Source organism: Salvelinus namaycush, chromosome 19 (assembly GCF_016432855.1).
Source record: "Salvelinus namaycush isolate Seneca chromosome 19, SaNama_1.0, whole genome shotgun sequence".
Classification (NCBI taxonomy): Eukaryota; Metazoa; Chordata; class Actinopteri; order Salmoniformes; family Salmonidae; genus Salvelinus; species Salvelinus namaycush.
The window spans coordinates 37,582,988-37,606,251 of record NC_052325.1 but is presented as its reverse complement, the minus strand read 5'-3'; the positions used below and the strand labels follow the sequence as shown (position 1 = coordinate 37,606,251).

The window sequence follows — 23,264 nt, the reverse complement described above, 5'->3', positions numbered from 1 at the left end:
CGACCAATAGTTTCTTAGGTTTGTGACTTCTGAGGTGGTTAAAACATACGCTCTTAACCATTCCATCTACATGGTCACTAACTTGTGAATGGTTTATAATCTGAATTTTTACCATGTAATTATTTCAACGTAATGTTTGAATGTACTGCAGTTTTTACTGGGATACTTAGATGTATATCAACATATGTTTTCTTGGTTGCTTCAAGATGACATTACTACTATATTTCACATCTTGTGTTTTTCTTTACATCCCAAATTCACTCATTTATTCATGAAAGATGAATGCTCTGAATTATGCATAGTATAAGATATATACCTAGATTCCTCTTATTTCATGTTGCAGGGTTTTCCATTGATTCTGGGCATAGCATCACCAAGGGGCGTGGCCTGACCATTGTGTCTGGGGCACCGCGAGCCAATCACTGTGGGGCTGTGGTCCTGTTGAGAAAAGAGAATGAAGCGTCCGCAAGACTCTCCCCAGAGTACATTCTAGAAGGGCCTGGACTGGCATCTTCTTTTGGATATGATGTAGCTGTGGTCGACCTGAATGGAGATGGGTATGTGACACAAGTTGACTTCTGCTTTTCCAGTTTTGGCTTATCCATACATTATGTCAGGGGTCCCCAATTACATTCAGCCGTGGGCCCATTTTTCCTTGAGCGGATGGTTGGGGGGCTGGAACTTAGTTATAAATAATTTGTACACTGCAAATTCACTTCAAGAATCCCAAACAGATACAGTATTTGGCATAAACAGAATCATTTCAAACCTTGATTACATTGGGATTAGAGCTCTGCTACCCAAGCTGAGTCTGACGGCCCCGACATTATACATTGGGTTAGTGCCATGTAGGGCCTGTTTTTTCATAGATAACTAGGATATGGGCAGGGCTTGGGTATCACTAAATTGATCACTAACATTTTGAAGCTGAGCCATTTGCTCGTGCCCTGCTGCGTCGTAGAAGTCCTTCAACCTCGTCAAATATAAGATGGGAGAGATTTCACCGAAAATTATAATGTTCCTTGAGTTTTGTCGGAGTTTACAGTGATGAAAAGTAGCTAACAGCTAACTGCTTTCATGTCTCATCATTGAGCAGAGCAGCCCAAGCGGAGCCGTTGCTATGGGTACTTACAGACCCAGAGCCGCTATGAGCAGAGTGCATGCAGAGTGAGCAGCGTGCAGGGAGTGAGTGACACACAGAGAGGAGCAGCTAATGGATTTACTAATGGAGGAAGTTATTTCTGGTTCCGGGCCGGGCCGAGCCTTAAATTTGGCAGAAACAATCGGCCTGGGTAGGGTAGGGCATGAACATTGTGGGCATGGGTAGGGCTCGGGTTTAAAATTCATGCCTGTGCAGGGCTCTAATTGGGATACGATCACAGTGTGAATACTTGGGAGCAGATTTCCTGAATTAAAATCACTTTGAATGATTTCCTGGTGATTTTAGGAAAATTATATCCCCGCAAAAACTTATTTTTTTTTACTCAGAAAACTTGTGGGGCCAAATATACTGAACAAAAATGTAAACGCAACATGTAAAGTGTTGGTGCCATGTTTTATGAGCTGAAATAAAATATCCCAGAAATGTTACTATACGCGCAACAACAAAAAATATCTCTCAAATTTTGTGCACAAATTTGTGTACATCCCTGTTAGTGAGCATTTCTCCTTTGACAAGATAATCCATCCACCTGACAGGTGAGGCATATCAAGAAGCTGATAAAACAGCATGATCATTGCTCAGGTGCACCCTGTGTTGGGGACAATAAAAGGCCACTCTAAAATGTACAGTTTTATCACACAACACAACGCAACAGATGTCTCAAGTTTTGAGGGAGCATGCAATTGGCTGGCTAACTGCAGGGTTCTCCACCAGAGCTGTTGCCAGAGAATTTAATGTTCATTTCTCTACCATAAGCCGCCTCCAACGTTGTTTTTGAGGATTTAGCAGTACGTCCAATCAGCCTCACTACCGCAGCACACGTGTAACCATGCCAGCCCAGGACATCCACATCCGGCTTCTTCACCTGTGGGATCATCTGAGACCAGCGACCCGGACAGCTGGTGAAACTGAGGAGTTTTTCTGTATGTAATAAAGCCCTTTTGTGGGGAAAACTCATTCTGATTGGCTGGGCCTGGCTCCCCAGTGGGTGGGCCTGGCTGCACCCCTGCCTAGTCATGTGAAATCCACATTTGACTGATTTCCTTATATGAACTGTAACTAAGTAAAATCTTTGAAATTGTTGCGTTTATATTTTTGTTAAGTATAAAATCACCCGCCTATTGGGGAACCCTGCATTATGTCATCAAACCTACATGGATATTGTAACTTATGTTTCAAATTTGGTCTTTACTTTTTGCATCCCAGGTGGCAGGATATTGTTGTGGGAGCCCCTCAGTTCTTCATGAAAGAGGGAGACTTTGGAGGAGCTGTTTATGTCTACATCAACCAGGCAGGAAAGTGGGACAAGATCACCCCAATCCGCCTCAATGGAACCAAAGACTCAATGTTTGGGCTGGCAGTGGAGAACATCGGTGACATCAATCAGGACTCCTATCAAGGTGGGAACCTGGCGTCTGTACTTATTTCTGACCTTTCTGTGTTTGTGTCATAACATTCCATAGCTAAATGGCTTCTCTTTTACAGACATAGCTGTTGGAGCACCCTACGCTGATGCCGGGGCAGGAAAAGTGTACATTTACCATGGTTCTGCTAATGGAATCAACACCAAGCCTGCACAGGTTGGTTATGCAGTGTTTTATTGGTCAAAGGATATGCTTGTTGACGTAGTGGAACGACATCACTGCTGCATCCCATTTTCACTTATTGATTTATTTGTCATTTTAGATCCTTGAGGGAATGCCCAACAACATCAGATTATTTGGATATTCTCTGGCTGGGAATATGGATTTAGATAAGAATTCCTATCCTGATATAGCTATTGGGTCTCTCTCAGATACAGTTCTCGTTTACAGGTAATGATCTTGTTAGGCTATCTACAACAATCCAGTTACGACCTCACAAATACATTTCACGATAACACATACAGTAACAACTCACGTAACAACTCTTTTTTTTTAGGGCAAGGCCAATTATTAGCATTAAGAAGGATGTCAAAATTACTCCAAAGGAAATTGACTTCACAAAGAAAACCTGTGGCAACAGCATCTGGTAAGGTGTTGATGGGATTTGATGACTACTCATGTTTGAAAATGTGTCTGACATCTTTGCGCTTCTGTAGATTTGTTTCCTATTAACACAATTGAATTATAATCCGTTTGTTGTCTATAGCTTGACCGTGGAGGCATGTTTCACCTATAAAGCAAACCCTGTATCTTACAGCCCAAAACTAAGTAAGTGAAGCCTCTCTCTTCTTTCACCTCAGCCCAATTGGCATAATTTGTCATAGCCCTGAAAGTCCTGAATCTCTTTGTCCTTACGTAATACATACTGTTGCTCTGGAATGTTTCCTTACAGCTATCCGCTATGCATTTGAGGCTGAAGCAGATCGCAGGAAGCAAGGGCTTCCCTCTAGGATCCTCTTCCTCAACAAGTCTCGCACCGACCAGGACTTCCAATCGACCGGAACTCTGGACCTACGGGGACAAAATAAAAGAGCTTGCACTAAGACAAATATCAAACTGCAGGTATAGTATTTGGTATTCTTCTAACCCTCTTGGGATTCTAGAATGATAGCTAGAAGGGAGATGGTGCACATCATTGTTTTCTCTGTCTGTAGGATAACATTAGGGACAAGCTGCATGGTATTCCCATTGAGGTGTCATTGGGAATCCAGGGTACCAAGCGTCAGAAGAGGCAGAACGCTCTCCCCCAGCTTGTGCCTATTCTTGACAACTCCCAGCCAAGTAAGGTCGTCACTGAGGTAACCATCATTTCCCAACTGTTACACATGATTCATGATGTCATTGAATGTCTCAGAGTGATTGGAATTCAGTAAAGTTTAGAATGGATTTACTGTCAGATGCATTGAAAATAAGCTTGATCTTGCTTCATTACAGGTGAACTTCTTAAAGGAGGGATGCGGAAATGATAATATTTGCCAGAGTAGCTTACAACTGGAGTACAGATTCTGCTCCAAAGAGCTCAACCAAGATATATTTCCCCCATTACCTATGTGAGTATGAACAAACATTCTTAGTGCATATACATTCTGGGACTTTCATGATAAGATTTGGAAAAGAAAACCATGAATAAGAGGAAGAGGTATAAGGCAATGTTTTGTTTTTATCCAGGGAGAATGGGCTACCAGTGATATCCCTCAGTGATCAGAAGGACATAGCTCTGGAGGTGACAGTGAAAAACAGAAATGGGGATGATGCCCATGAGGCTAAGCTGGTGGGGATTTTCCCAAACGCTCTCTCATACTCCGGTTTCCGCTCTCAGAAAATGACAGTAAGTGAAGTGACTCTGGTTTATTTCAGCATGCCAAATTTTTGCTATCCTTCAAGTAATAACATTGTAATGAGTTCTTGTTCTCCAGAGGGATAAACCGGTTCTCTGTTTAGCCAATCAGAATGGCTCCCAAACAGAGTGTGAACTGGGGAATCCATTCAAGAGAGATTCAGAGGTAGGCTATGCACAGTATTTTTATTATTCTGTCATTGTGTGGCTCACGCGTGGTGAATGTTATGAAATATTTGGATGCAATGTGTTTCCAGGTTACCTTCTACATAATCTTGAGCACTGCTGGTATCTCTCTCAATACTGCAGAAATTAATATTGACCTTCAGCTTCAAACGTAAGTAGCACTATTATTTTTTCACAAAGGTGATTGACTTGGTGGCCTTGTATAAATCCTTTTTTCTTCAATTCAGTCTGGTATGAGAACGGTAGCCCCTATCTGCAAAAGTATGGTGTCTGTGGAAAGCTGAGTATCTTGGCCAGTATCTTGTACCTTTAAATCTTTGGTGTGACTTAATACCATATATGGGCATACACATTTATAAGGGTTGAACGCTACGCTATTTTTGACATTTATTTATTTAACTAGTCAAGTCAGTTAAGAACATATTCTTATTTTCAATGAGGGCCTAGTGGTTTAACTACCTTGTTCAGGGGCAGAGCGACAGTTTTTGTTTTCTTTACCTTGTCAGCTCGGGGATTCGATCTTGCAACCTTTCGGTTACAAGTCCAACACTCCAACCACTAGGCTACTTGCCAGTTAGCGTTGTGAAGCATGAACAAAATAAACAAGGAATGCGTTGATACACACCGAAATCCGGGGCTTCACAGATTATTAGGATATCTTATTTGTCTGACTGACCTACTGTTATTGATCACTAGCCCCGAGAGTCAAAATGTGTGTTTTACACAACGTTTTCACCAAACATCTTACAAGGTAAGCTTCGATTTGGTCTGTTTTTGAGCTATAACTACATGGGGGGGTATCAAATTAATCTGTAGGTTGGTAGAAACAAATCCAGCCAATGTTATCTGATGATGTATGACTTAATGGCAACATCGAATGTCTACCGAGTGACTATATTTGCGTATCAAAAATATGTTCCCTGCTTACGCGCTGTAGGCATCCATTACACGGGAGATTGGCTACTATGACAACATGACAGTCTTGTAGCCAATGAGATACGCTTTCAAGGGATATGCAGTTTACTTGGGTGGGACAAAGCAAGGTCTAGAACCTTTTTTGCGTGATGCGAACAATTGCTACCTGGCTCAGAGGACGAGACGTACCAAGCACGCCACATTACATTGTAAACATATTTAATCGCTTTTTCATAAAAAATGGCTTCTCGAGAAAATAAAAAGGATGTCGAAGTGAAGTAACTAAAATAAATATATCTAACAGGAACCTAAAAAGAAGGCGCTATGAATAAGTATATTGACATAGAAGTTTTAAATAAAATTCTGGAGTTGGACTCGGATCAGGGGAGCGATTTGAACAACGAGGATTTCGACTCGGCCGACGAAGATTGCTTTCTAGAAGGATTCGATCCACTTTTAGATCTGTAAGTAAATTATTTCCATGGCTTTACATAGCTAATTTACTAGATGTATTTCAGTTTTTATAAGTTGTCTGCTTTTTGTGCTTTGGATTTAGTTTACATAGGCCTAAGTAACAAGTAATTTCAATGTTATATAATTCCAAAGTAGCGATTGTTTATGTTTCATATTTGTTTGCTGTTCTAAGTTTCATCCTTGTAAATCTGGAGAGGCCACTAAACTCTTATGGCCATTGTTTATTCAGAGGGGTTATAAATGCTGAAGACATCCCCCTTTTCCTTTCACTTTCTCTGTGGTTCTCACCTTTACCTTTGTCTCCAAAGTGTTACTGTTTGCATTGTGTGTGCTTTACACCATCTTTGTGAGTCACTGTCTAGATCAAATTTAGGCTTGGTGTTTTTACTTTACAGTCAACAGTAATTAGTCAACAGTAATTCTGTGTGTCTTACAACAAAATATCCATTTATTTTATTCCCCACAGAGTGGAAGATGCAGAGGATTTGGATGATGATGTTTGGGAGCCACCCTTCCCAGTAAGCGCCCAGCCGGTGAAGGTCTTCACCCCCCACTGCTATGTCAATTACCCCGTCTGATGGTTCTAAATCCACCACTCGACAAAGGCCCCACTCCACTCCAACCACCCCCACTGCAGGCCCTGGCACCACTCCCCTCTCTGCAAGTTCATCTGGAGGTGCGGAGGCAGGGAGGAGATCTAGGCCTCAACAGAGAAGAGGGAGAGGCAGAGGGAGAGGCGGTGGAAGCAGCACAACAGAGGGAGATGAAACTGAGGACAGGTGCTATACAGTCCTTCAGGATGATGAGAAGCCAGAACAATTTAGGTTTAAACCCAAACGACCTGAAGGCCCACAGTTGGTTAGTGATGAAACATACCCTTACAGCTGTTTCAGCTTTACTTTAACACCTCTGTACTGGGAACACTAATTAGAAATACCGACAAGAAGCAGCAGGGGGGAAGGAAGATGTCTTGGAAACCTGTCACAATGACTGACATGCTCAACTACATGTCCTTGGTGATTTACATGGGACTGGTAAAGGTATCAAGACTAGTTGACAACTGGAGCAAGTCCCCACTCTATCGGTTCGAGTTCCCCACCTCCATCGTAGGTGAAAACCGATTCTGGGTCATCAACTGTGCTCTTCACATGAGTGACCCACAAAAAGATCAGGAGAATGACCAGAAGAAAGGGACTGCAGGGTATGATCGTCTTGTAAGAGTCAAGCCCCTTTATCATGATATGGTGGAGACATGCAAAACTTATTTCCAGCCTGCTCAAAATCTATCTGTAGTTGAGCGCATGGTTGCCTCAAAAGCTCGAATTGGCTTGAAACAATATATGAAAAATAAGCCAACCAAATGGGGCTACAAGCTCTTTGTGCCGATTCAGCCTCTGCCTACACGTGAAACTTTTTCATCTTTGAAGGCAAGGTGATCACACCCAGTGGGAAGGGCCTCAGTTATGACTCTGTTATGCAGCTGATGGACTTCCCCTTACTTGGCAGTGAGTACAAGCTCTTTGTGGACCATTTTTATACTAGTCCCATGCTTTTCATAGACCTCTTGAAAAAGAAAATGAGGGCTTGTGGCACCATTCATCCGAACTGAATCGGGTTTCCCTAAGACCAAGGTAAACGGCATGACAAAGACAGCGAAGAGTGGTACTATATGTTGGATCAGGACTAATAAGCTGCTTTTTTGTCAAATGGATAGACACTATGGAAGTAACCATGCTCACCACACAGCATAAGGCATTTAATAACAACCATGTCTCAAGGAGGGTGAAAAATGCTAATGTGGCATGGGTGAGGAAGAATGTCCCCGTTTCTGTGAAGGACTACAATGACAGCATGGGGGGTGTCGTATCTGATGCTCTGATAGGCTACTACCAGGTCCTCCACAAGACCAGGAAGTGGTATAAGACTTTTGTTTACCACTTTGTGGACATTGCTACAGTAAATGCTTTCATTCTCCACAAGCAGATGGCCAAAGCAAAAGGTCAAAACCCTCTCTCCCAGTTGGCCTTCTGAGAGCAGCTGGTGTTGGAAATGGCTGAATTATGGTCCCAATTAGGGGGGGGGGGGGGTGAAATGCCAGATCACTTTTTGTTTCCTGGCAGAGAGGGACTGCTTCAAAGACTATTGACATGCACAAGCTATGGTGAAATCTAATCATCTGGGATGTAAAAACGAACACGAATGCCATTTGTAAATAGTTTCTATTCTTTCTATTTTTGCACGTTTTCTAGTGAAGGACACATGCGTAACCAAGTTTGTGTTTCAGAATACATTTTATATATACATGTTGCTTTAATATTGTTTTTGTAAACAGTTCATTTGAATGTGGGACCAATACATTGGATATGCCTAGGCTAAACGTTCAGGCACTTTGGAGAGGTTGGAAAAACACTTATCTCCCCCGACACCACCACAATGTTTGAGAGACGTTGGTGTTGTAGAAATGTTGTTCTTATAGTTAACAATAACTTTAAGGCACATCCATTTGGCAAAAACAGTGCAATTACCACATTCAGACATTTTGGAGAGGTTGAAAGGACACTGAATTGTACCCGGGCTAACCCATAACACCACCACAATGTTTGAAGTGAGGTTGATATGGTAGAAATAGTTTTTATACTGAACAAATAGCATTTAGGGATTGCAAATATGTAATAGCACTGGAATTATCTAATTTACAGACATATGCCACTTTGGAGAGGTTTAGGGACACTTGGAAATGTCCCGTGACCACACCTGACACCACCTGACACCAAAACATCTGCCCATTTCTAGTTGTCAGGTCTATCAAGCCTATTTTTTTCTGATATTGTTCACATGTTGTGGAAGCCATCTGATGTGTTTCCAGCTCTAGTCATCAATAATTCACTTATAGCTAGATGGTCAATGAAAGATGACCATCAAAAGAACAATAAAAACACATTTTGTGTGTGCTTGTTCTTGTGTAAGCTATCGATCTTCTAATCATTTCCTCATCTCCCAGATGTCTTCTTTCCAAATATACAAAGTTTCTGCATGTCGGAAGCATGTAATTACACACGAACAGCACTTACTTTTGGGTATGTCTATTTCAGGCGGAAATCTATATTTTGCCGTTACATTTTAAGAGGATAACAAACACTTATGTGTCACTTCTCTACTTTCAGGACCAGTACACAGGACAACATGGGAAGAGTGAAAGCAAAGGCTAAAGTAGTGATTGAGCTGTTACTTTCTGTTGCAGGGTAAGTAGTGTTTCTAACATGTCCACTTGTTGACTACTGCATCAACTCGATTTCAAATACTTTTTTGATCTGATTTATTTAAAAGTACACGGAGAGCGAACATTAATGACATCCATGTCAATCTCGCATGGCTCAAAGTGGAAGAGAGATTGACATCATCATTACTTGCTTTCGTAAGACATGTTGACAAGATGAAGGTACCGAGCTGTCGGTTTTTAAAATACTAGCACACAGCTCAGACACCCATGCATACCCCACAAGACATGCCACCAGAGGTCTCTTCACAGTTCAGAACAGACTATGGAGGCACACAGCACTACATAGAGCCATGACTACATAGAACTCTATTACACATCAGATAACTGAGGCAAGCAGTAGAATCAGATTTAAAAAGCAGGTAAAAATACACTTTATGGAACAGCGGGGACTGTGAAGTAACACACACAGACACATGCATACACACATGATAACATGCACACTATACACACACAAACAAACAAATATATTTTGTGTTGTAGATATGTGGTAGTGGATTATGGGCCTGAGGGCACACACTTAGTGTGTTGTGAATTTTGTAATGAATGTATTGTAATGTTTTTAAAATTGTATAACTGCCTTAATTCCGCCGGACCCCAGAAAGAGTGCTAATGGAGATCCATAATGAATACAAATGTAGTCCACTAATATGTGGTTTGTTTATCAATCAGAGTTGCGAGACCCTCCCAGGTGTATTTTGGGGGTGATGTGAAAGGAGAGAGTGCCATCAAGACAGAAGAGGAGATCGGCAGTTTGATTGATTATGAATTTAAGGTAATTATCATTGTCTGCTTATCCCAGTTTCTCAATATCACTTTGTCTGAGTTTGACCGTGATGTAACATTTTTTAATATTATACCTCCAGATAATCAATTTGGGTAAGCCGTTGAAGTCCTTTGGCACAGCCTCGTTGAACATCCAGTGGCCCAAAGAGAATGTGGATGGGAAATGGCTGTTATATCTGGTTAAGATCAGCAGTACTGGCCTGGAAGAGATCCCCTGCTCCCCAGAGACTGAGATCAACTCTCTCAAACACATTCAGGTAATACTTTCCTACTGAAGTTTCACTGTACTTGATGCATTTGTGGAAAAGCAAAATCGGCAAGAGATTAAGCGTTAAGACATTCAAGTTTGAATCACTAACTTGTGATGACTTTATTTATTTTTTAGGAGTCCAGCACATCTAGGACAAAGCGGGAAGTTGGAGGCAAAAAATCTGGAGGCAAAATTACTTTATTGGACCAAAAAAAGCACAAGATTTTGGTAAACACACTTTCACTTGCATTTAAAAATAGATCAATAATGACACGTTGTCCGTCTGACAAAAGGTTATGTTCCTCAGATGTGTGGCAATGGCTATGACGCTAGATGTGTGGTGATCAAGTGCCCTCTACAGGGCTTGGACAGTAGTGCAGTGATTGCGCTGCGATGCCGTCTGTGGAACGCTACCTTCCTTGAGGTGAGAAACAACATGCCTGTGCTATTTGCTTTTCAAAATAGCCCTAAATAGCAGATACGATTAATTCAGTCATTCTCTAACATTGAAAGCCTTTGTTTTGAAACAGAATTATGCCTCTTTGAACTATCTTGATATAATTGTGAAAGCTTCCATCAGCCTTGATGCTCCTGCAAAGAATATGGTTCTCAGGAATGCTGAGACTCAGGTGTGTGGCACAGAAGAACTCTTGACATCCGTTATCATCCACTCACACAATGACACCTTCACTGATCAATACAATTTTAGAATGTATGTGTAACAAATCGAAATAAACCGACTGTTTCTTCTTGTACCCATGCAGGTGAGAGTCACGGTGTTTCCAGAGAAGGCAGTAACCCAGTATGGTGGCGTTCCATGGTGGATCATCCTTGTGGCTGTCCTGGCTGGTATTCTGATGTTGGCATTGCTAGTGTTTCTACTCTGGAAGGTAGGCATGGTCTTCAACCGCAACACATTTACCAACATATTCACTGTATTGTACTCTGAGCTATTAGTAGACACATGCAACATTGAATCATTATTCATTCAGGTAGTATTATAGTATATCTATGTTCTCATATTGTTTCCGAATGATTCATCACCCTCGCTCTCCTTTAGTGTGGCTTCTTCAAGAGAGCCCCACAAGACCAGTACGATGCAGCGTATCACAAGGCTCAGATCCATGTTCAGGCCTCTGATAAAGAGAAACTCACTACTGAGGCATAGTGCCCGATCTCTGCGCTCAGACCTGGGGTAAAATGGGCATTGCAGTCAGCATGGCGTGTGGGCTTAAACACTAACTCACTTTTGCTTTAAAGGAAATGCTTACTTCCGCACGTCTCAAGTGCAAAAAGTCAGAGACACATACATAGACCAATGTAGTTTGTACTATAATTGATCATTATTCCAATTGGAGTATGTTCAACAAGCTTTGATAGGGTGTTCAGACATTTGTTCATGTATGTGTGTTTGAATTAGGTCAGCGTTCAATGTCGTCCCCCCCCCCCCCCCCCCCCAATGAGCAGTTATTACATTTTCCTACATTTCACACCTATCAACCACTATTTCTTGTGTGCTTTGAAGTTTCTTAATTTTTATAGGTTTCTGCTTTGTCAGCCTGGCTGTTTGGAAATGCTATTTTGAATACTACTCTTACCATGCGAAGCATGCTCTCACACAAAACTCTCTTTGGATTGCCTCTCTGATTTGCTTGAGCAGTATGTGTGTTGTATTTGCATGTTCAGGTTGATACAAGTCTATAAAATGCAGAATTAATAATTATCTTTGCTTTTCTCTTGCCAGTGTGGATTTTTCAAACGTTCCGAACATGATGACAGTGTTCCAAGATACCATGCTGTACGGATAAGGAAAGAGGCTCATCAGTTCAAAGACCGGAAAGCCAAGCTGGATTCCTTTGAGAAAAAGCAGTGGATGACAAGCTGGAATGAGCATGTGAACTACTCATAAGACACTTGACTGTTGGGATGCTGTCAGAGACCAGAATCTCCCGTTTTTCTAAACATCCCAGTGTCACGAACCCATTGATCTTAGTTATTTATTTTGTACAGTCTAAACTCCATTGACTGCATTTGTGAAGCAAACTCCAAAATATACTTTTTCTATTCTCCCGAAGGATTCTCAGATCAAAACTGTGTCCTATCCTGAGGAAATGAGAAGCATCACATCTTACAATTCATTTTTTCTGAATTGGGACTTTTTAAATAAATTATCTGCCACTGATACTGTTTATTTTTTTTGAGCATAAACAGTTTCAATCCAATGTTTAGCTGAAGATAATATTTTTTGGGGGGGGTCAGTTTTGTCCAATCTATTGTACTGTATAGACTGGAACATTTTGTATGTTTGTATATATTTAAATACTTTAGCACACTGTATTTTTATTTTAGTCATTATCTTAAACAAAATGCATTGGCCAAATACTTTTTTTAAATCTAAAGGTTACTTTTCAGTAAGGGCAAATGTTACTGATGATTTTCTAGTGCTACACAGACTAAAAAGTAGCTACAGGTATTAAGCAAATAATATTGTTTCAATACACGCTATTAGATATAATCAGTTATGTCAGTTAAGAGTTTGAGTTAAAACTATGATTCACACCATACCTTTGTTTATCCCCCTGTACTGGGATATGCTTCAGTTAATAGCAATGCAGCTGGGACAACTGGAGCCAACAAGCAATAAAATGCTGATTATTGTTTAGCTAATTGTATTTGAAGGATGTGTGGGTCTTGAAGATGACACAATATATGCACGAAAATGCAGATTTCAGAAACATTTGGATCTTGTGGATGAATAACCTGCATCATTGTTTACTTGTAGTTATGGCCAGGTCCAGGTGATGGAGTTTGGACACTCCAAATTGGTTGTTCTCACATAGGTTCACTGTGATAAGAGGTGCAACTAAACTATTATTGTTAACATTTAAATCTAAATGTATGTTTTATGTGATTGCCTCTGTATCAGACTTCATTATATGGAAGCTATTCAAAGGGATATTGCTATGGAATGGTGATCAATGAGAAAAATTTAGTAGCCCTACCTAAAAAAAGTGGGGGGAAATCACTGGCTATTCATTCATTCCTCAATTCAGATGTTTTGAATACTGTGCAAATTGCAATAAATAGAGAAATGTATGGAAGTTGTACCAGTATTTCACTCCTTTTCCTCCTTCTGCTTTACATATCTATGGTCAAAATATATTAGATTAGGCCAGATATAAACGTTCTCTCACTGTCAACTGAGTTTATTTTCAGGAAACTTAACATGTGTAAATATTTGTATGAACATAACAAGATCCACAGACATGTGACTAACAGAAATGGAATAATGTGTCCCTGAACAAAGGGTGGGTTCAAAATCAAAAGTAACAGTCAGTATCTGGTGTGGCCACCAGCTGCATTAAGTACTGCAGTGCATCTCCTCATGGACTGCACCATATTTGCCAGTTCTTGCTGTCAGATGTTGCCCCACTCTTCCACCAAGGCACCTGCAAGTTCCCGGACATTTCTGGGGGGGAATGGCCCTAGCCCTCACCCTCCGATCCAACAGGTCCCAGACGTGCTCAATGGGATTGAGATCCTTACTCTTCTCTGGCCATGGCAGAACACTAACATTCCTGTCTTGCAGGAAATCACTCACAGAACGAGCAGTATGGTTGGTGGCATTGTCATGCTGGAGGGTCATGTCAGGATGAGTCTGCAGGAAGGGTACCACATGAGGGAGGAGGATGTCTTCCCTGTAACGCACAGCATTGAGATTGCCTGCAACGACAACAAGCTCAGTCCGATGATGTTGTGACACACCCCCCCAGACCATGACGGACCCTCCACCTCCAAATCGATCCCGCTCCAGAGTACAGGCCTCGGTGTAACGCTGATTCCTTCGACGATAAAATACAACTCCGACCATCACCCCTAGTGAGACAAAACCGTGACGTCAGTGAAGAGCACTTTTTGCCAGTCCTGTCTGGTCCAGCGACGGTGGGTTTGTGCCCATAGGCGACGTTATTGCCGGTGATGTCTGGTGAGGACCTGCCTTACAACAGGCCTACAAGCCCCCAGTCCAGCCTCTCTCAGCCTTTTGCAGTTAGTCTGAGCACTGATGGAGGGATTGTGCGTTCCTGGTGTAACTCGGGCAGTTGTTGCCATCCTGTACCTGTCCCGCAGGTGTGATGTTCGGATGTACCGATCCTGTGCAGGTGTTGTTACACGTGGTCTGCCACTGCGAGGACGATCAGCTGTCTGTCCTGTCTCCCTGTAGCGCTGTCTTAGGCGTCTCACAGTACGGACATTGCAATTTATTGCCCTGGCCACATCTGCAGTCCTCATGCCTCCTTGCAGCATGCCTAAGGCATGTTCACGTAGATGAGCAGGGACCCTGGGCATCTTTCTTTTTGTGTTTTTCAGAGTCAGTAGAAAGGCCTCTTTAGTGTCCTAAGTTTTCATAACTGTGACCTTAATTGCCTACCGTCTGTAAGCTGTTAGTGTCTTAACGACCGTTTCACAGGTGCATGTTCATTAATTGTTTATGGTTCATTGAACAAGCATGGGAAACAGTGTTTAACCCCTTTACAATGAAGATAGAGTCCTGGGGGCTGGGCTCTCACCATAGCAGACAAAGAGCTGGTCTGTTGTTCTCACTGACCGTGTCCGCTCCACATAGGCAGCCAGTGCCCTCACAGGGCACAGCATGCCAGAGGGAGGCCCAGACTCCCCCGCCACTGCTGGAGGGGTTGTAAGCAGACAGGATAAAAGGGATGTTCACATGCCTGTCTGACAGAACCTTCGGGAGGAATGCAGGGTTGGGGCAGAGAGACATACTCCTCCCCCCGGGGTCTATCCGGTAGCACTCAGAACTTACTGAAAGAGCATGGAGCTCACCCACCCTCTACATGGAAGTAATCGCGACCAAGAAAACCTCCTTCATAGAGAGGTGTTTTGGGGAGGCAGACTCCAACGGTTCGAAAAGCGGCTTTGCCAAAGCTGCCAAGACCACATTCAGATCCCAGCTCGCCATTGAGCGGGTCCTAGCTGGACGCAGGTGACAAACCCCCTTCATAAACTTGGAGACCAAGGGATGGCGCCCCACTGGCCTGTCCATCCACCCCACATGGCAGGCAGATATTGCCGCCAAATACGCTCTCAGTGTAGAGGCTGCCAAGCCCTCATCCAAGCAAGACTGCAGGTATTGGATGACATACTGCACGCCGCATAACTCGGGCACAACCTCAATACCACGAACGGCACCAAGAGCAGAACAACCACCAGGGCAACTGATATGCCGCGGTTGTAGTCGGCACCCTTGCATTCTGCATGGTGTTCATTACACCCTCCTGTAGTCCTAACATGGACCATTGGTGCCGTTCAGTGGCCAAGCCCACAGACTGAGGCCGTATGGCCTCGGATGCCACAGAGTTCCCCGGCCTGAGACTGCAAGTCAGGTCTCAGGGGAAGTTGCCAAGGTGTCCCACACAACAGGGACAGGGGAAGGCTGAACCAGGGTCGTCTGGGCCAGTATGGGGCCACCAGAAGCAGACGATGCTCTGCCATCCTGGTCCTGTCCAGCACAGCCTGGATCAGGGGAAAAGGAGGGAAATGCATAAAGCTCCAGCCCTGGCCAATCATGAGCCAGAGCATCCAAGCCCAGAGGCCCTGGTGGCTCCGACATGGAGTACCACAGGGGGCAGTGTGCATTGTCCAGGGAGGCAACAGGTCCACCTGCGCCCTACCAAACTTGTCCCACAGGTGCTACACCACCTGGGGATGTAGGCTCCAGTCCCAAGGTGGCGGGTCCTCCCTCAAGAGCATATTCGCTGCCACACTCAGGATGTCAGGTACGTGTGCTGCGCCTAGAGACGCTAGACTTCCCTGAGCCCAGAGAAGGAGCTCCCGTGCTATAAGATTGAGGCAGTGGGACCTCAGTCCACCCTGATGGTTGATGTAAACCACCACTGTGGTGTTGTCTGTTCTCACCAGGACATGTCTTCCTTTCAGATGTGGAAGGAAAGACCACAGGAACAGCAGTACAGCTCAGAGCTGTAGTGAATTGATGTGCCTGCCGCTCCAAGGGGGTAGCCAACAGCCGCTGGCCGACCGGCCCTTGGTCACACCCCCCCCAGCCGATGGGAGGCGTCTGTGCTGACCAGCTCCCGGCGGCACATCCTCAGCATCTCCACCCCACCTGAGAGAAAGGAGCGACAGCGCCACCTCAATGCCCTGAGGCCCTGTGTGGTCACCCACAGCTGGTGGTGACAGTGGCACTTCAGGTGCAGCCGGTGGGAGTTGAACCACCATTGAAGAGGCCGGAGATGGAGCAGGCCCAGAGGAATCAGCAACGAGGCCGCCGTCAGCAAGCCCAACAGGCGTTGGCAGGTCAGGCGGATACCACCCACCCCTGCCGAAAGTGGTCGAGGCAAGATAAGATCCCCTGAACCCTTCTGGTGGGCAGGCGTGCTCTCATGAGGACTGAGTCCAGTTCCATGCCAATGAAGGCCACCCTCTGGGTGTGCGTCAGATGACTCTTCTTGTCCTTTACAGTAATGCCCAGCCTGTCGATGTGGATCAGGAGCATGTCTCTGTCTGACAGAACCTGGGTCCTGGTCGGGAAACAAATCAGCCAATCGTCCAGGTAATTGAGGATCAACAATCCTCAGGACGTGAGAGGTGCCAGGACAGCATCCACTTTGTGAAAGTGCGGGGTGCCAAGGAGAGGCCGAAGGGAAGAAACATGAATTCGTAAGCTGTCCCTTCGAAAGTGAATCGGAGGTACTGCCAATGAGCTGGGTGAACAGGAACATGGAAGTATGCATCCCTCAGGTCCATGTAACCGAGCACCTGGGTCTCCCAGGTACGTCCCTATGGTGGTGACGGTTGACATCGTCACACCTGTCACAAAGGGAAGCCATAGGCTCAACCAAGCCAACAAGGCCATGGAACAGGGGTTCGACACCCTGGGAGAGCTTATGTCGTGACCCGCTTGGAGGAATAGGAACCGGTGAGGGGTAAATTACCCAGTACCTCTGCAAAAACCGGGGAAGACCCGTGTGGGAAAAACAGGCAGACAAAAAACAGCAACCAGGTAATGGATTTTGATTTATTTGTTTTTTACGCCACCTGCAATATTCCCTACCGGTTTAATATCCAAGCAGTAAAAACAGAACCATATGGAGTAACGCCCTTTAAGGAACTCCAAAGTTAATGTCTCAACGTAGTGGAAAGCCCACCACGATACTCACACTCTGCAGGGGAAAGAACAAGAAAAAACCCTGCAGGATAGTTAGCAGAGAGCAGAAGCATGTTAAAGCAATTCACAACACACATAGAACAAGCCAGTCGGCAAGTTGTGCAAGGTAAATTACAGTTTGTGGCAGCAATAGCCACCAATATATTAATGCACACGGAGTCTTAGTGTAATGTTAACGAAACACGGGCGGAAGATACAGATCAACTGCACGCAGCGAGTGGAGCACTCAAGAGGGGCTGGCCATGTGGCCAGCTGCTCCAGGCTGCAAACAGCCAATCAATCAATCAGTCAAATTAATTTATAAAGCCCTTCTTACATCAGCTGATGTCACAAAGTGCTGTACAGAAACCCAGCCCAAAACAGCAAGCAATGCAGGTGTAGAAGCACGGTGGCTGGGAAAAACTCCCTAGAAAGGCCGGAACCTAGGAAGAAACCTAGAGAGGAACCAGGCTATGAGGGGTGGCCAGTCCTCTTCTGGCTATGCCGGGTGGAGATTATAACAGAACATGACTCAAATGTTCATAGATGACCAGCAGGGTCAAATAATAATAATCACAGTGGTTGTAGAGGGTGCAACAGGTCAGCACCTCAGGAGAAAATGTCAGTTGGCTTTTCATAGTCGATCCTTCAGAGTATGTCTACCGCTCTTGCTGTCTCTAGAGAGTTAAAAACAGCAGGTCTGGGACCAGATAGTACGTCCGGTAAGTATACTTCCACGCAAGATATTACACTTACTAAGCGAACTTCGGAAAGTTTGTACCTCAAATCATACGGACGTCCGCCGAGAAAATAAAAGAGAACGTGTGTCGCGGCCATGGGGTCTATATATAGGGGCGGACCCCAGCCGTGACACAGGTGTACACCTTGAGTAAATCTGTAAATCCTCACCTCGGGTGTATCTCTCCGCCGCAGAGTGATACCAATATATTGGAGTGATCCATATAGTGAAACTTAACCCCCTTTCCTTTCCCCTTTCACTGGTTGCCATTTTATTGTGTCAACAGGTCACAAATATTGCTGCTATGATTGCACACTGTGGTATTTCACCCAATAGATAAGGAAGTTTATCAAAATTGGATTTGTTTTGGGTCTGTGTAATCTGAGGGAAATATGTGTCTCTAATATGGTCGTACATTTGGCAGGAGGATAGTAAGTGCAGCTCAGTTTCCACATCCTTTTGTGAGTAGTGTGGACATAGCATGTCTCTAAATATCTAAGGCTCAAAGAAAACAGGCACTTCTACGTGCCTACTAAAGTGACGTACGTGTGAAGTCAAGGACCCTGGACCAATAAGAAAGCTCGTGTTTGTTTTGACTGCTAGCATGCATCGTGCAAGTTAGCACAAGAAAACTTAAAGCTATATGGTTTCATTTAGACAGTATGATAAGTCAAATGTACAAATATGTTTGACGCAAAGTAACTTTGTTTCTAGGAACTGCTACGAACCAGTTCCAGTCGACTTGAATGAAGACGTGCTCCAGCACGCTAGCTAAATACGCCTGCAAGTTGCACCAACGTAATTTACTTTGTGGACCGTTATGGTTGGAAACGAAATTCATGAAAGCTAGGTAAACTAGCAAACAGTAGGTGATGAAAGCTAGCTACATTCCGCACTGTCAACAATATTGGGCAAGCAGCTGTTAAACGCCGTGAACTGAATCATTTCGATCCACGTCCGTTTATCAACTGTGAATGTGAGCTAAATCGGTCAAAATGAGGATCGTAAGGGCCTTGATGAGCAACGCCTCCTTCATGAGAAAGCATATTGATTACTACTCCAGATTCTCCCCTTCACCACTCTCAATGAAACAATTCTTGGACTTCGGTAAACGGACTTGAATCTCAACGCTTTTAGTCAACTGATTGCTAACGTCATTGTGGCAGGGCAGGCTATACACAGTGTACAAAACATTAGCCATACCTTCCTGATATTGAGTTGCACCCCCCCCCCCCCCCATGCTCTCACAACAGCCTCAATTCGCCAGGGCGTGGACTCGACAAGGTCTTGAAAGCGTTCCATAGGGGTGCTGGCCCATGTTGACTCCAATGCTTCCCACAGTTGTCTAGTTGGCTGGATGTCCTTTGGGTGGTGTACCATTCTTGATACACATGGGAAACTGTTGCGTGTGAGAAACACAGCAGCGTTGCAGTTCTTGACACAAACCAGTGCACCTGGCACCTAGTACCATACCCCGTTCAAAGGCACTTAAATCTTTTTTCTTGCCATTCAGAGGGTGAATGGGCATGTCCATGTCTCAAGGATTAATAATCCTAATTTAACCTGTCTCCTCGCCTTCATTTACATTGATTGAAGTGGATTTAACGGGTGACATTAAAAAGGATCATAGTTTTCACCTGGGTAGTCTGTCATGCAAAGAGCAGGTGTTTATAATGTTTTGTACACTATATAAATATATCACACACAGTGCATTCGGAAAGTAATCAGACCCCTTTGCCTTTTCCATATTTTCTTACGTAACAGCCTTACTCTAAAATGAATTTTTAAAAATGTCCCTCAATCTACACATATCCCATATTGCAATAAAAAAAACGGATGACATTTACATGAGTATTCAAAAGCACCTTTGGCATCGATTACAGCCTCGAGTTTTCTTGGGTATGACGCTACAAGCTTGGCACAGCAGCTGGAGAGGCTATGAGGAGCCTACTCACTTGGGTAGCCACTGCACTGGACATCAACTGGTGAAAGCCACATATGGGTCCCTCTGCTCTCTTGGCCGCCTTAACGGGCCATGGTGCAGGTGGTTACCCCCGGGCGCCATCTCTGGCTGGCTCAATCCCGTCGCAAATCCTCTCGAGCTCTGTCAGTTTGGATGGGAAGCGTCGCTGCAAAGCTATTTTCAGGTCTCCAGAGATGTTTGATCGGGTTCAAGTCCAGGCTCTGGCTGGGCCACTCAAGGACATTCAGAGCCTTGTCCCGAAGCCACTCCTGTGTTGTCTTGGCTGTGTGCTTAGGGTTGTTGTCCTGTTGGAAGGTAAACCTTCACCCCTGTCTGAGGTCCTGAGCGCTCATCAAGGATCTCTCTGTATTTTGCTCCGTTCATCTTTCCCTCGATGTTGACTAGTGTCCCAGTCCCTGCCGATGAAAAACATCCCCACAGCATGATGCTGCCACCCATGCTTCACCAAAGGGATGGTGCCAGGTTTCCTTCAGAAGTGATGCTTTGCATTCAGGCCAAAGAGTTCAATCTTGTATTCATCAGACCAGAAAATCTTGTTTCTCATGGTCTGAGAGTCTTTAGGTGTCTTTTGGCAAACTCCAAAAGGGCTGTCATGTGCCTTTTGCTGAGAAGTGGCTTCCGTCTGGCTGCTCTACCATAAACTCTCTACCTGAGTGATGGACTGCTGCAGAGATGGTTGTCCTTCTGGAAGGTTCTCCCATCTCCACAGAGAAACTCTGGAGCTCTGTCAGACGGACAATTCCTTCGACCTAATGGTTTGGTTTTTGCTCCGTATTTCCAAATCATGTCCAATCAATTGAATTTACCACAGGTGGACTGCAATCAATTTGTGGAACCATCTCAAAGATGATCAATGGAAACAGGATGCACCTGAGCTCAATATCGAGTTTCATAGCAAAGGGTCTGGATACTTATGTAAATAAAGTGTTGTTTTTTTTAAATACATTTGCAAACATTTCTAAAAACCTGTTTTCGCTTTGTCATTATGGGATATTGTGTGTAGATTGATGAGGATTTTTAAAAATGTATTTAATCAATTTTAGAACAAGGCTGTAACGTAACAAAATGTGGAAAAAGTAAAGGGGTCTGAATTCTTTTCGAATGCACTGTATATATATATATATTACATGGCCGAAAGTATGTACACCTGCACGTCGAACATCTCATTCCAAAACCTTGGGCATTAATATGGAGTAGGTACCCTGGTTTGATTCCAGGCTGTATCACAACCGGCCGTGATTGGGAGTCCCATAGGGCGGCACACAATTGGCCCAGTGTCATCCAGGTTAGGGTTTGGCCGGGGTAAGCCATCATTGTAAATAAGATTTTGTTCTTAACCGACTTGCCTAGTTAAATTAAAAAAATTATAAAAAAGCTGGTAGTGGTAATGCCAAGAATGTGCAAAGCTGTCAAGGCAAATGGTGGCTACTTTGAAGAATATAAAATATAAAATCACTTTTTTTTGGTTACTACATGATTCCATTTGTGTTATTTCATAGTTTTGATGTCTTCACTATTATTCTACAATGTAGAAAAAAGTAAAAAATAAAGAAAAACGAATGAGTAGTTGTGTCCAAACTTTTGACTGGTACTGTTTTATATAGCTCCTTCACCTGTTTCATATCTTTCATCTAACTAACCTATCAGTCATGTTTGTTCCATTTCACATTCAGGGTCTGGTGAAAATGCATGTGAGAAAACATTGTTTACATTCCTGCGACGGGAGCTACCTGTGAGGTACATAATGAAGGAGATCAGGTTGTTACCAGATCATCTGCTAAAGACTCCATCAGTACGGTTGGTACAGAGTTGGTGAGTACTCTTATTTTAGGCCTAGCTCACTCCCTTCTAGCCTGGGGGAACCAGCCTGATCGCTGTGTTTACCGTTCTATTTCACTTCAGTAAAACAGAATGGTGAACGCAGCATTCAGGCTGATTCCACCAAGCTAAACCCCCATCTTCTGTTATGCATGTTCCAACAGGCCTATAAATAACATCACCAATGTATGAGATAATTTTTTTTGGGGGGGGGGGGGGGGGGGGGGTACGTGTAAAGTCTTCAAGACATTATGGAGTTCAAGGAGAAAGATGCTGATGATGAGAAAGTCACATATGAGTAAGACGATGATCACGTTTCGTTATTCAAATCAAATCAAATGTTATTGGTCACATACACATATTTAGCAGATGTTATTGCTGCTGTAGCGAAATGCTTGTCTTCCTAGTTCCAACAGTGCAGTAGTATCTAACAATTCACAACAATACACAAATCTAAAAGTAAAAGAATGGGATTAAGAAATATGTAAATATTAGTACGAGCCATGTCGAAGTGGCATTGACTAGAATACAGTATATACATATGAAATAAGTAAAGTGGTATGTTGTAGGCCCATTCCTCCTGTGGATGAACACATCACTGTAATTGTAGGCCCATTCCTCCTGTGGATGAACACATCACTGTAATTGTAGGCCCATTCCTCCTGTGGATCATAATTCCTTTGGTCTCGGTCTTCACACAGTTTCACTGATGCTGTTATAAAGATCCGAAACCGTCACAATGACGTCATCCCGACTATGGCCCAGGGGGTTGTGGAGTACAAGGAGACCTATGGCACAGACCCCATCGTCAGCCAGAACGTTCAGTATTTCCTGGAACGCTTCTACATGAGCAGAATATCCATTAGGATGCTGCTTAACCAGCACAGTGAGTATGTCACTTGTTATAGCAGAGTAAATCCATTTGAATTCAATAACTTTTTTGACAGTATTTCTTTTGATTAAAAAAGAAGTGGTCAGATAGGGACTTTTTGGACATGAATGACAAAACATTCAGGAGATAAGTTGACCCATTTTGCATGCCTCACCATCACGAGACACGCATGTCTTCATCACTGGAAAATATAAGGTTGTGTTTGATATAATTTAAAAGCTTACAAACTATTTTATAATTTATTTAAAAAATATATTTTTTAATCAAATGTCATTTTCTAACCTTATATGTAAATTAGCTAAAAACACATTAACTCCTATTTTTTTTTTCATATTTG

The 23,264-nt window shown here is 43.6% G+C and overlaps 1 protein-coding gene and 1 pseudogene across 2 annotated transcripts in view; both read left to right on the top strand.

Moving 5' to 3' along the window:
* Positions 1-13,394, top strand: part of LOC120064390 (integrin alpha-6-like) — a 33,010-nt gene extending 19,616 nt beyond the window's left edge. Inside the window, exons 6-26 of one of the 2 annotated variants that reach the window (XM_039014938.1) lie at positions 344-557; positions 2,369-2,562; positions 2,648-2,742; positions 2,849-2,976; positions 3,083-3,172; positions 3,293-3,354; positions 3,479-3,648; positions 3,741-3,884; positions 4,021-4,136; positions 4,255-4,414; positions 4,503-4,589; positions 4,681-4,760; positions 9,163-9,240; positions 9,948-10,050; positions 10,142-10,318; positions 10,447-10,539; positions 10,619-10,735; positions 10,842-10,940; positions 11,076-11,201; positions 11,372-11,506; positions 12,056-12,169. In XM_039014938.1, the coding sequence (XP_038870866.1) occupies positions 344-557; positions 2,369-2,562; positions 2,648-2,742; positions 2,849-2,976; positions 3,083-3,172; positions 3,293-3,354; positions 3,479-3,648; positions 3,741-3,884; positions 4,021-4,136; positions 4,255-4,414; positions 4,503-4,589; positions 4,681-4,760; positions 9,163-9,240; positions 9,948-10,050; positions 10,142-10,318; positions 10,447-10,539; positions 10,619-10,735; positions 10,842-10,940; positions 11,076-11,201; positions 11,372-11,479 (2,441 nt within the window). In that variant the 3' untranslated portion in view covers positions 11,480-11,506; positions 12,056-12,169. Of the gene's footprint in view, positions 1-343; positions 558-2,368; positions 2,563-2,647; positions 2,743-2,848; positions 2,977-3,082; positions 3,173-3,292; positions 3,355-3,478; positions 3,649-3,740; positions 3,885-4,020; positions 4,137-4,254; positions 4,415-4,502; positions 4,590-4,680; positions 4,761-9,162; positions 9,241-9,947; positions 10,051-10,141; positions 10,319-10,446; positions 10,540-10,618; positions 10,736-10,841; positions 10,941-11,075; positions 11,202-11,371; positions 11,507-12,055 lie in introns of both variants that reach the window. The other variant, XM_039014937.1, reaches the window with a different exon arrangement.
* A 5,457-nt stretch (positions 13,395-18,851) lies between these two features.
* LOC120063823 lies at positions 18,852-23,027 on the top strand (annotated as a pseudogene).
* Positions 23,028-23,264: the final 237 nt, after the last annotated feature.